At 44.0% G+C, this 13273-nt stretch overlaps 1 protein-coding gene across 8 annotated transcripts in view; it reads left to right on the forward strand.

Moving 5' to 3' along the window:
- The window catches only part of spen (split ends), a 76456-nt gene that overhangs the window by 49289 nt on the left and 13894 nt on the right, over positions 1 to 13273 (forward strand). For 6 of the 8 annotated variants that reach the window (XM_066297317.1, XM_066297315.1, XM_066297324.1 and 3 more), the window contains 10 exons: positions 6041 to 6265; positions 6851 to 7024; positions 7083 to 7458; positions 7724 to 8391; positions 8448 to 8760; positions 8918 to 9139; positions 10464 to 10631; positions 11100 to 11524; positions 12796 to 13056; positions 13110 to 13264. In XM_066297317.1, coding sequence (XP_066153414.1) covers positions 6041 to 6265; positions 6851 to 7024; positions 7083 to 7458; positions 7724 to 8391; positions 8448 to 8760; positions 8918 to 9139; positions 10464 to 10631; positions 11100 to 11524; positions 12796 to 13056; positions 13110 to 13264 — 2987 coding nt within the window. The remainder of the gene's footprint in view (positions 1 to 6040; positions 6266 to 6850; positions 7025 to 7082; positions 7459 to 7723; positions 8392 to 8447; positions 8761 to 8917; positions 9140 to 10463; positions 10632 to 11099; positions 11525 to 12795; positions 13057 to 13109; positions 13265 to 13273) is intronic. The other 2 variants (XM_066297316.1, XM_066297323.1) reach the window with 2 other exon arrangements.

Below are 13273 nucleotides of genomic sequence, written 5' to 3' on the forward strand. Positions count from 1 at the left end.
GGGTATGAAAAGAAAACGTTTATTTAAAAATAAACAAACGTTGAGCTGTTTCATCAATACGAAGTTGCACACCTTTTTGCCCTGAGAACTGCCTGACATCTTCTATGCATCGAATGCACCAAATCTTGCCACTTTTTTCTAGGAATATTGAACCGTTTGTCTTGTCTGATTTCCCGCAGCTTATTTTCGTTCCGGACGTAAATGTGCGTTATTTGTCGCGTTAACTGGTCCCATAGGTGTTCGAGGGGGTTCGGGTCTGGTGACCGAGACGACCGTTTTAATTTATTGATGCTGTCCTTCAAAAACCAATTTTTCGCAAGCCGCGAAGGGTCTCCTCTCGGATCGTTATCCCGCTGATGTCGCCAGGTAAGGGGCATTTGCACCTCGGTCCATGGCAACGTCCTACTTTCGGAGATGTCCCGATAGACAAACTCGTCCGTAATGCCGTCAATTTGGCCAAGGGGACCGACTCCAGACTTCGAAAGACGTCCCCACACCGTGATACTGCCGTCACCATATTTCGTCGTTCGTTTCTGGTATCTAATATCGAATCTTTGGCTCACTGGTGTTTTAACATACGTTTTTCCGTCTGCGTTAAAGATATTAAACCTGGATTGATCGCTCCGGAAAATCGCATTTCATTTTTGTGGAGACCAAGTCGAAATTCAATTCGCGCTTTTGGGTTTTTCTTCGAAAAAAGAGGTTTTTTGACGGCAGTCGCTCTCACGGGACCAACAGCCCCCAATCGACGTGTTATGGTGCGAATTGTGATGTTAATGTTGTATTTCTTGCATATTTCTTACTCATTTTGTCGCCCCGTTTCGCGGGGGTTCGCGAGCGACAAACGTCTAATGCGTTTGTCGACGTTCGGGGTGGTTCCCCCGGGGACGTTCGATTTTTTTTTCGAATTTTCAAATTGTCCACCAGTTTAAATTTTGTCAATATTTTCGATACGGCACCTCCGCCGATAAGCAAATTTTTTTTTGCTTAAATCGTCTGAGAAACACCTATTTTTTGCCCGTTTGTGCAGACGTTTCGAGACAAAAAATAGGAATACTGTAGCAGTTATTGGCTCGAAACTACTAGTAATGTGTCTTGCCGTGCCTTCGTCCGAGGTATAAATGATATTTATAGCAAAAAAGAGATATCGGCTTTCCAGGAATGTAAACACGTTTAAAAAGCGTTCAATCGATAAAAAACGTACAATCTAATGTTATAATTAAATGAATCCTTATTCAGCGCAACATTCAGTACAAATTAAAAATCTTTCCATACTTTTTATCGCAAGTGTAATTGGCTTTAAAATATGCAAACAGACAGCTATACGTATAAACAAATCTTATTTTAATCCTGGACGAAATTGTTGAACTTGATTATTAATGAAATTGCACGCAATAAATATATACAGGGTTGCTCATTAGTGCGTCAAAGTGCGATATCTCAGTAAATATAAGTTTTGGAAGTGTCAAACTTGTCAAATAAGTCACAGTGTCAAACTTGTCAAATAAGTCACAGTGTCAAACTTGTCAAAGAGCCCCTTTCGAGTAAGGAATCTAAAAGGAAGATTACACTTTGCTTAAGCTCACATTCGTTGGACCGAAGAAGATTGGAAACGAGTCGTTTTTAGCGATGAGTCGAAGCTCAACTTGTCTGGAAGCGATGGTGCTGGTTACACATGTCAGGCGTCCAAGAGGCCAACGATTAGATAAAAAGTTTATTCAAGCATACAGTAGGACATGGTAGCGGTTCTGTCGTGGGTCCACGCATAGTAGGCAAAATGGACAGGTTTATGTATTTGGGCATTTTAAGAAACGCGTTAAATCCCTACTTTTTCGATACAACGCCTGTAAAGCGCAAGTTTCAACGCGATAATGGCCGAAAGTACACGTCAACATTAGTGCAAAAACGTTGGCTGGAAGAAAAAGTTGACATTTCAAAATGGCCGGCACAGAGTCCTGACCTTAATCCCATTGAGGACTTACGGGACATGGCGGACAGGAAAATGAGATGGAATCCAATTAAAAAATCAACGGGAGGTTTTTTGAAAAATTGGAGAACGCGTGGTGCACTGTAGATCGAACAATAATTGTGAAATTAATTAAATCTGCGTCGAACGACGTCGCGACGTGATCGGAGCAAATGGGCACCACCTTCAATATTAATTAAAATAAACGTTTTTACTATTTTATCGTCCATAATTTGTTCAATAAAAAAATCCCAACCATTTCGTCCAGGCTTAAGACAAGACTTGTTTCTATAGCTATATAGCTATTTATGTGATTCAAAACCGATTGTGGCGTTGTAAACCAAAATTCACCTGTTCGGTATTAAGAAAATGTTTCAATTTTGAAAAAAGTTTCAACGCTTTAGCCCAATACTGCAGGCTGGCCGCCGGCATTGACCTCACGCATTTTGAAGATGATCTAGGAGTTTTCGCAGGAAGGCGAACGCTTCACAGTTGAAAATATTGACGGGAATATCGGTCAACAGCCGTTTAATCGCTGGCAGTTCGGACCTTTGGTGTAGTTATCTTTGTTTATTTCCGGATTTAGTCGTCCAGCGCACCGGACGCCGTGCTGGAGGTTCAAGTTCTCTTGAAAAATTTTTCATTACCTTTTTAATTAGAAGAAAAAGGAGTTTTAAGTCACCGAATACCCCCAAATTTTCACTATAACCCACGTCTATTCCCTGAAATACTTGTTTCAGTGCTACGTTCGAAGTGAAAAAAATCCTCTTTAAGAAAATATCGCATGCCACCTAGCAACAATACTTACATAAAGTATATCGAGCAAGATCCATTCGCCTTGGGCCCTTTCAGTCGTGTTACCGGACACCTTTCCGAAAAAAGCTTTTCGTCGGATCCCAATTTCCGAGGATCCCTCCGAATGATCGATAGCCGAAACCCGAGACTCCGTTTTTACTCGTTTTACGCCCCCCATGCATCATTTTCGCAACGGTTCCCAAATGTGATTTTTATGTCTCCGAAGCCGTGTGGGTATGTATTTCGATACCATAGTATCCTCTTCCATTGGATAAGACCACAATGGAAGAGGTCAGGGACTCCTAGCGCCTATGACGAGTTCAAAGGTAATGGAACTGAGCGTAGGGCTGCGGCAAAAAGTGTTTAGGCACCGCTTCGGCTGAGGCGGAAAACTGTTCAAAACTTTAAAATATTCGCTGACTAAATAATGCGGTTTATTAGCAATAAAAACATGTAAAATCTAATAAAACAAGTTATATTAAAATTGGTGTGAAAAGAAATGAAAGAAAAGCATTTAAGCATGCACGCATGCTGTTTTTTCATCATTGGCCACTTCTGGAAGAACAAACAGCTTGTGGCGACTGGTTTAACGCGACCGTTTAGCATCAGTTGCTGCTCCGTTGCTTTAATAAGAATCTGATAGGTTGTGTAATGGCTTCAAAAACTAGGGAATCAACAAATACATTTTTATGTTTAATTTTGTAAAGAGGGTGAATCCAGACGAAAAATAGAGAAACCGATGGGTAGACACCATTCGTCAGTGGCATATACCATAAACAAATTAGGAATTTTACAGTCCAAAACAAAAAACGACCCGGTAGACCTTCAGGGCTTGACGGCAGAGATGGGCGCTTCATTGTCGGAACCATGGGGAAGAACCCATTTGAACGTTCAATTACCGCCGGAGATTCGGAATCTGCGCAGGGAAGTCTGCGACACTAAGGACAATTAGGAACAAATTGAAAAAGGACGGGTACGAAGCTTGTCCTAAACCAACAATTAATAACGCGAATAGAAAGAAGCCATTAGATTTCACGAATGTTCGTCAAAGCGGATCAAATGAATTTTGGGAAACTGTCACATTTCCCAAAATTAAATTTAGGGTTCGACGATCGGATTTTTAATTTCGTTTTGACGAAAGTTAGCTCGGACAAAGAAAAGTCCGGCCCTGAACGAGGAAAGTCTCCAACCTGCAGTCAAAGATCGAAGAGTTAACGCGATGGCACGGGGATGTATGCCTGCAAACGGTGTTGGAAATCATGTATTTGTAGGCGGTACCGTGAACCAGTACTCGTATTTGGACATTTTAAAGAGCGATTTGCGTCAAAGCGACACTAAATCGAATCTAGAAGATCGGTATCGTCATTTTCGACGAGGTTACGGCCCTGAGCATAAATCGCGTTCGACAAGTGAACGGCTTCTTCGCAATACTCTCCATGTATTGAGAAGACTGCCGGACCGATCTGGCGCGCACGTTATTGAGCATTTGTGGGAACAATTAGACGGGAAAATTTGCAAAAGACCCGGAGACGGCCGTACCGATTTGAAAGGGGAGAGTTGATGGATGCGCGAATGAGCGTCCTCGTCACTAAAAATTTTGTCCATTCCATGCCTGGACGGTTAGAAGTCTCGAGGATACCCCGCAGGATATTAGAACGTTTATTTGTCGTTTTTTTATTGTTCTTCCTAGAACTTGTTTAAGTGCTTTTTCCTATTTCGCTTCATACTTGCTTCAGCGAAATTTCGTCCTCTTAATAACTTATATATCATTGAAAATACCTGGCTATGAGATTCGTCTTCTAAGTCCAACCAATAGCTTCGCTTGTCGAAAGTTTTATACTCCAAACGAAGCTGTGCCGTAAATGCTTCCTTCCGTCACTGTACGTAAGCGGTTTCCGTCTACAACCCCCGCTCCCTCCCCAGCTCGGCATGCAGACGCTAATCGGTAAGGCCCTGTATTAAAAACGGCATTTCTTGTTTGACATCGAGTGATTTGGTTGATATTTAGTATTTACAATAGTTTTTTTGCCCAAATTGATCATGAAAATTGTGTTGGTGAGAGTTCGAACAGGCAAAATAGGAACTCTCCCGCGCGCTCTGAGACTTACGCTGAACGAAAATTGCGGGGGAAATGATCTCTACCAAATACGTAGTTGAACGAAATTGCCCAATTACTCCCGAGAATCGAAACGAAATTTTCGTAATTCCCCCGAAGTCGCCCCAAGGTCCAGGTAGGGCGTCCAATCACGAAGTGTCCTTTGGCATTGCGCCGGCGTCAAGATCGCTTATTTGAAGATTAAATAAAACGTTTTGAAGCGCAGCTCGTGTGCGTTTCAATGTCCTTCCACCAAGGTGTCCCAGTCGAATTTCAATGGTTTGGAGGGGAATGGGTGCGACACCCAAAAAGGTGAAAATTTGATCGGTTTCTTGGCGAGTCCCAGTGTGCGGGCCTGCAAGGATATTACGTGAAACAGATTTGCGTGAGTCGTAGATTATTCAAAAGAAACGTTACGCCATTGAGAACAAAACAACAATACCAACATCCTGCGTGGTGTATTCCTGTTTGGCGTCACAAATCACCCGGACTGGTTTCTCTCTGCTCTAGATGCATTTTATTTACGCTTACGCTTCATGGCTGGTCTATTTCCTTTGTTTCTTGATTTACACCAATTTCCATCGTTACTCAGTGTCGTGGAGAAGGACAATCTCCCACCGGTTCTCCTTGCTTGAGCGATAACACCGCAGTTTCAGTACCCATTATAATAATTTGCATAGAACAATCCCCCATTGTCGTTGTTTAATCATTTTTCTAGTGATGATAGGTCTAGATTTGACGGAATAGTCGCGCGACACTGTACACGAACAAAATGTCCGCACAAAGCACGTAGGAAGTGCAGTTTCTATACGGATACGTGGTAGTGAAAAATTTGCATCTACAATACAAAGGGGCCCCCCGGAATGGCCAGAATGAACTGCGGCGCGCTTCCGCCATCATTATTCATTCGCCATGTTCGGTGCATTGAAAACCAAATATGTTTTATTGTTTTTATTGCGCTATAGGATTGAAACTGGATCGGACAGGCATAAAATTTTGTCCGTGTGTCATTTTCATTAGGTACACACATCCCAGTCCCATCAGTTACGCTGTCCAATCCATTATTTCCACAAGGAAAACATTTGCTCGGAATCACGTGCCGTACATGTTTATGCTCATTCGTATTTAATGATTGAAATACTTTTGAAAACGACCATTTTTCATCTTTTTTTTTTTTTTTTCAGTTCGTCCGACGAACACGGTTTTCCAGATTCATCGGGCGATGCTGGGTCGCGATTTTACGACCGCCAAGGCAGCGGCGTCGGAGCCGCCCCCACAACAGCCCCCGAAGGTGGTTCCGGTACCTGCAGAGGTGGTCGGAACCGCGATCGGTTCCGTGGGGGCGGCGTACTCAGGGGGGCGACGTCCGTTTGGGGAAATTCCGCCACTGGATACGCGGACACGTCCAGGTGAGTAACCACCGTGCTGCACAAATAACAACAATTAATTTCGACGTCGTATAATGCGCTCGGTCAATAAAAGACCTGGAGATAACGGGCGTATCGTTGCTCTCGTACAATAAACAACGGCTAGACAGATAAGACTTTATTGTTTAAAGACGTCGTTAAGGCGAAACATTCACCAGCGACTAATGATCTTTCAGATACTGTAATTGGTGGGGCTTTGGAGCATGCAGGTCGTTAAAAAAAAGGTTTGATACGCGACTTCCCGAATGGGTTAGGCGTTATGGACTTTTGACGGTTTATTGGCAGCACTTAAAATTTACTCATTTGGATGCGTCGATGGTTTGTCACCATCGTAGACGCTCCGAAAAAACGATGGGAGAGACGACGATTGAAACTTATCAACAAAATCTATCGGTTTTAAACTGCTGAAAGTAAAAAAAGTTGCCAATTTTGACACATTTTTAAGGGAGGGGGGGGGGGGAATCGTTGACCTTAACGTTGATTAACACTGATTGAACTTCATCAACAAATATCATTTGCGGCCCCGAAAATGATAGATTCCTTTAACGACTTTATCCTTTTTTCCAGGTATAGTAATAGTAATGAAAGAAGTCAGTCGGATACAACAGGGTATAGTTCGGCGCCGTCGTCCGACACGAACGACCGACGAAATTCGGACAGTGTGCGGAAAAAGGCCAAGTCAAGGTCCGGCTCTCGATCGCCATCACCAAACGGAAGTACCAGCACTAGATCTCCCTCGAGGTAATCCACCAACCAAATTTCCACCCGAGTGTTTTCACCAATAAATGATCAATTTAAGATCGCGTTCGCATAGCAGCAGCACCTCCTCCTCATCCTCCACCTCACGTGACACGTCCTCGACGTCGTCGCGGAGGTCGCGCCGCCAGCGACGGCATTACAAGAAAAACGCGGCGCAACCTTCCGGGACCCCGTCGGCGTCTGACGATCGCCGTCCTGTGGGTATTCGGGTGAGCAATTTGCCTATCCGATCCAGCGATACCTCTCTGAAGGATGGCTTGTTCCACGAATACAAAAAGCATGGCAAGGTCACGTGGGTGAAGGTTGTTGGTCAGAACGAGAACAGGCACGCGATCGTGTGCTTCAAGAAGCCCGAGGACGCCGAGAAAGCGCTGGAAGTCAGCTACGATAAGCTGTTTTTCGGGTGTAAGATCGAGGTAAGTTTCGCCAATCGCGCTGCACAGAGCATCTGAAGGAGATACAGGGTAGGGATCTCGGAAACATCAGATCTTCCAAGTCACATAAATAGGAAAACGAGTTTTAAGGGTCACCTTTCTTCTGCTGAAAAGGTGGTCATCTGTCCTAAGTTCCATTAGCTTTGCTCCACACGTTTTCGTTTCGATCGGCCCCATTTGAAGGCTGCCGAGACATATAAACGTAGAATCTTGAATTCTGGATTTTCGAATTTGTTTTTCTGCGCAGGTGGAACCGCATTCGGTGTGTGAGGTGGACGAAGTTGATTGTCGATACGAATCGGAGGTTGACGAGTACAATCCAAAGGCCACCAGGACACTGTTTATCGGGAACCTGGAAAAGGACGTGACCGCATCCGATCTCCGAGAACATTTTGAGCAGTTCGGGGAGATAATCGAGATCGATATAAAGAAACAAGGGCTCGTGAGTTTGTATGCTTTTTGTCAGTACGCGGATATCGTGAGTGTGGTGAAGGCGATTCGTAAAATGGACGGCGAACACCTGGGCAACAACCGGATCAAGTTGGGCTTCGGGAAGTCGATGGCATACAATTGCGTGTGGATAGACGGCGTGGCGGAGACCGTCACCGAAAAGTACCTGAGGATTCAGTTCGAACCGTTCGGAACAGTGACGAAGTGCGTGATAGATCGGGATAAGGGCCAGGCGCTGGTGTTCTACGAGCATGTGTCGCAGGCCCAAATGGCCGTGAATAAGATGCGGGGGTTTGTGCTGAAGAACACGAAGTTGCAAGTGGATTTCGCTAGTCGCGAGTGTCAGGAGTGTTTTTTTGAGAGGTTGGAGAAGCAGGGAGCGGCACTGGAGCGGACGGGGTTTGAAGAACGGAGGGATTCGAGCGCGAGGAGTTTTGAAGCTACTGCGCCATCTCGGATATCTAGGTCCGTTCTATTTAGCGTTTATTTATCTTTTCCATTATTAGTAGTTTCGTTGACAGGTATGATACTCCTACTCGTCCGAGAACTTCCAGTTACTCGAGCAGATCATCAGTGGCGGCGGTGGCGTCTCCCGGCACTCCGGGAAATGCCACACCACGAGCGCGCGGGGCCCGACCTCGCGCCTACTACGCCGAGTACGAACTGGAGTATGCCCTGGAAGGAGCAAGCAGACACCCCGCCGCCAGTCATCGCAGTTATGATGAGTACAGCCAAGGATCACCAGCGTCGCACGAGGACCCCTACGATCCCTATGACCATCAGGTTCAGGTTTCATACATGCATGACAGTCCTGGACATTTGGATCCCCTCGAGGTACATTTAGCCTCCTTTGCGCACCGAATTAACATTAATGAGGGTTTCTTCCTGTGTATCGAAAAGTGGCGAAGTTTTTAAGACGAAATAATTCGTGTATTTTTGTACTGTGGTCATGTGAAGATTGATACTAACATAGGAAACTCTCCATCACCAGGTTCGAGTAGTCCAAAACCTAGTGGAAACAGTGCCGTATGCGCCTCACGATATACGGAATCTTCAAAAGGAGCGTGTTCATCTCCTCGAACAGCTGGAAGAGTGTCAGAGCTCGGGTGACGAGTTGCTCAGTCCGAAGAAACGGATCAAACTGGACCTTTTGGATCCTGCGGTTGGCGAAGTCATCATTGAGGCCAACCGCGATCACAACAGAAAGGTAAAGGTAATGTAAACGTAGCAGGGAGTCTTTATGTCCGTTTTTTGTTTGGGGGTGACGGTCAAGATCATTAAAGGAGAGATTGCCTACGATCCTGGGAGTGAACCTCTCTATTTAAAAGTCTCTTAAAAATTTTGATACCCCAGAGAGCCTTCTTTCTTTCAATTAAGGAGGGAAGGGACGACGAGTTTACGCAATAATACAAATTCGTTCGAACAGAGAATTTAGAAAATTCCACATCGTCATAAACATGATTATCAGAAATTGTTTTACTTGTCAATCATAACGAAGCAATATTACAAAAGGTGTCCAAATTTGACCTTCTGATTTAAATTACGAGTAAAACACAGAAATTTCCAATGCGGTAGTTAATGGTGAAATATGATTTGCTTTTGGAATTTTATCATAATCAATCTAGTGAAACAGTTCATGTGAATGGATTAGGTGCTCCGTACGAGACAACGTGAATTGTTTGTATCAATAATTGTACCTGAATCAGTTCAAGGTGGTAATCAACATCAAGCTCGATCCTGAGTAACGTGGTACAAATTTATTGATGAAATTGGACAACTTATTTTGGAAAATGTAAAAGAAAATAGAATATTAGCACGTCAACGGGACAAAGGAGGACAACTGCAGTATTTCCACTATAAAATAAAATTATAACAGCGTTTGATTTTTTTAATGACTACATGTGTATATTAAATTAGAAGGCAAAGTCTGGACACTCTTTAATATAACTCACGGTCCGAAGCCAGCTTTAGACAACCTGTTCGGTGATCTTGGGTAATGGTGATGTGGTGATGGGTCAGTTGTCTCGATTCATATACGCACGTGTTGGGATGCTAATGGGGAAACCTAAGGCGATTGGAAGTTTGCGCATGTCTAGCTTTTTGTACTAGTAGTAATGGTCGAGTTGGTGGGGCTGTGGTTGTAACGAGTGGGTTAATGTTTTGGGAATTGTGAAGATTGAAGCTCGTAGTTTATTTAGACTTGTTTTTGGATTATGCGAAAATTAATAATGGGTAAAGCCTAACGAGTCAATGTCGTTTGTAGGAGACTGTGCTGTTACTATTTTGGTCAAATTTTACAAGATGCAATGTGTTCGAAATTCAAGCTCCTGCAGTGTTTTTTAGAATTTTGAAATTTTAGAAATTTTGTTGTGTCTTCATGCAAATTTATTAAAACGTCATCTCAATGTGCTTAAAATCTCTGTTTGCCGGCTGGAATTTCGTACACACTGAACCGACGCAATTCGGCTTTTGAACGTCATGAGAAGTAGTTAGTACAGGTTCTTAAACCAATTCTGAATGTGCACTTGGTGCTCCAGGTGATGGAGGTTCGAAGACTGTCCGAGTCGACGCTGAGGCACCATTCGCGGCGCCCTTCGGTGGACAACAGCAAATACGGTCATTATGCCCCGCACACCGTGGGCTGCAAACGAAGGAGGACTGGAGGAAGCGATGGAGGCACCAGGAGCGGAACTCATTCGCATTATGTATGTTTGGTTGCCCATAAACCTTTTTTGTGTTTAACAATGTTGTCAGCTGCTTTATTTTGCTTATATGTTGGCTCATTGGAATCGTTTTCACCTGCGTTCGAATTCAGTTCGTTACTTCGTTTGTCATTTCGTGAGAATTTCATTCACTACCTTTTCCACTTTAAAAAGCAGGAATTTGACGAATAATCACAGCCAATTAAATTATACCATATCGTTATTGTTAAATGGGAACGAAAATTTCGCACCTTTACCTTGCACCAGTCAGAAACTTGAACTTCGGGGTCTTTCTAGAATCCTGAAACGTCTTGAAGTTGTTCCCATCGAAACTTCCAAAATGTTAATACCGGGCGTTTCTGAAAGATAATTCCCGTCCGAATTTTTATTAGAATTTGAATTTTTTCTTTGTTCCGCGTTCCTTTTTCATCCTAAAGCGTCAACTCCATTATCTATGTGGTTACCTTTCAGGCCGATCACTCAGATGGTTCAGATCTCGTCGGGTCTAGGCCCGGCACGCCGCTTTGCGACGAGAACCCCGAGTTCCCCCCTGGAGAGCCACCGAAACGGACTACACGGGAGCGCGAGGGTCCCATGGTACTGCCGCTGCCGAAATGGGCAGCTCACGTGCGGAGCACGTCAGAATTCCTCCGCGGCACCATATCAGTAGCCGGCATTAAGGGCCAGAAAGAGCACGTGAACCCTTTGGCTAGTCCGCCACCGCCCACCACCAGCCCGCGGGTCATGGTCCAGCCACATGCAGTCCCTCGGCCCCCTAGTCCCCTTCCCCATGTTCCTCCTCCGGCTTCTCCTCCACCGCGACCGCCCAGTTTGAGTTCGAATTCCAGCGACAGCGATGCCGCCAGTGGAAGCCCGTCTCTCGAAGAACGAATAAAGTGAGTATCCAATTTGGCGGAATTTGTAAATTATGGCGGATTTGGGTCTATGGCTTCGGGAAAAATACTATAATTTAATAAAGTTTTTGAAAAACTTTCTTCACGCGTAAAAGTTGCTGTCGGCTAAATCGGCTGTAATTTGCATGGATTTTCAATGGGAATTGAATTCGCGTTTGGTTATAACTTAACTACATAAATTCGAGAATTTACCACCTGCAGCATGTAAGGGGAGAACCCAATTTAAGCTACAAAAATGAAAAATGGGCGTCATAAATATAAAGCGTGGGTTTCAAACGTGTGGCAGTACCCAAGAGTAGTTCAGATTTTTACAACTTATTTAGGACATTCCAAGAAGGATCTTAATTTCCCTTTTTTGTTCCTAAATTTTCGGCAGCCGTAAATAAAGTAAAAATTTCGTTTTTTGTGTCATTTCTGGAAACACATGTAAGTGGAGGAGACGTTCCGCACTCTTCAGCACGACTTCAGGTGCAGCAGACACATTTCATTAATTTTACTCATTTTCCGTTTGGTTGGTACTGCCTGTCTCAGCTTGCAAAGAGCGTCGTTTGATAAAACCTATCGTTTCCAAAACTGTGCCGAGCTTTCAATATTCATGTAAGAGGTTGATCCAACTGGCAATAGCCCATCCGGGCCATAGATTCTCCAGGATTTTAGCTGGAAGATTACTGGAAAAAATTAACTTTGTAAAATTCTAGTGATTGTATACATGGTGTTTCCTGAACACACACACAGCGCGACTTCAACGGGACATCTCTTGAGTGAAAATTAGAAAAAAAAACGTAAACGTGCGTCCGTATCAACTTCATTTATGAAATACAAGGTTTTCCGAAATTCCCCCTTTGTCGGCCGTGGTATTGATTATAATATTCATTAGAAATCGGACTATTGAGGGAGAAATAACCTTCTCCCGGGAATTAGGACGCATTGAGTTCGGTCAATTGGACAATTTGTATTTTGTATCTGCCAACATTGTAGCAAATTTCATCGAACTGAGACAAATTGTTTGTATTTCTGTCGGTAATGAGTAAAAACGAAGTAAACATATCCACATTGAGCATAAACGAAAAATGCGGTATTAGTGCATCTGCAAAATCTGCGGAAATTTTTCTATTCGTGTTACTTGCCCTTAGGAACAGACACGAAAATAGTCTGGTTTAAGAACATTCGCATGTTTTAGGGTTCATTAAAATAAAAACCACATAGTACTTTTCGTGAGACACACAGTACATATGATGGACCGTTTGTTGCAGATCGCTGGATGAAAAATACGAAAAGTGGTCTGGAAGTCGAACTTTAAGCGCTGCGGGAAATGACGCATTAGCCATGTTGGACGCGAACCGGGAAAAGTTCAGGCAGGGACACAAATTGCTCGAAATTCAGGATTTGAAAGAAGTGCAGCCATCCGATATTGTAAAATCGGTGATGGCGAAACGGTCGGTGTTCGACGAGGACCTGAAGCGCCTCGAAAGCGTCGGCGAAAAGTACGAACCAAAGGATTTCGGACTGTTTTGGTAAGTTTTTTCCTATTTTCTCGGACACCGTCAATGGATTTTTGCACCTTCAGCAGTCGGTTGACAACTCTGACGACGCAGCCGAGCGGATCGACGACTCCCAACGCGAGCAGCGTCCCTTCTTTGTCTGTGATGACGCCAACGTTAAAACTTACTACCTCGGTCAGTGCCCAGCTGCCCTCAACGTTGTCGTCCCCCAGGGCGTCCAGTAAGTTCT

This window comes from Euwallacea fornicatus, chromosome 28, assembly GCF_040115645.1.
Source record: "Euwallacea fornicatus isolate EFF26 chromosome 28, ASM4011564v1, whole genome shotgun sequence".
In the NCBI taxonomy this organism is placed as follows: domain Eukaryota; kingdom Metazoa; phylum Arthropoda; class Insecta; order Coleoptera; family Curculionidae; genus Euwallacea; species Euwallacea fornicatus.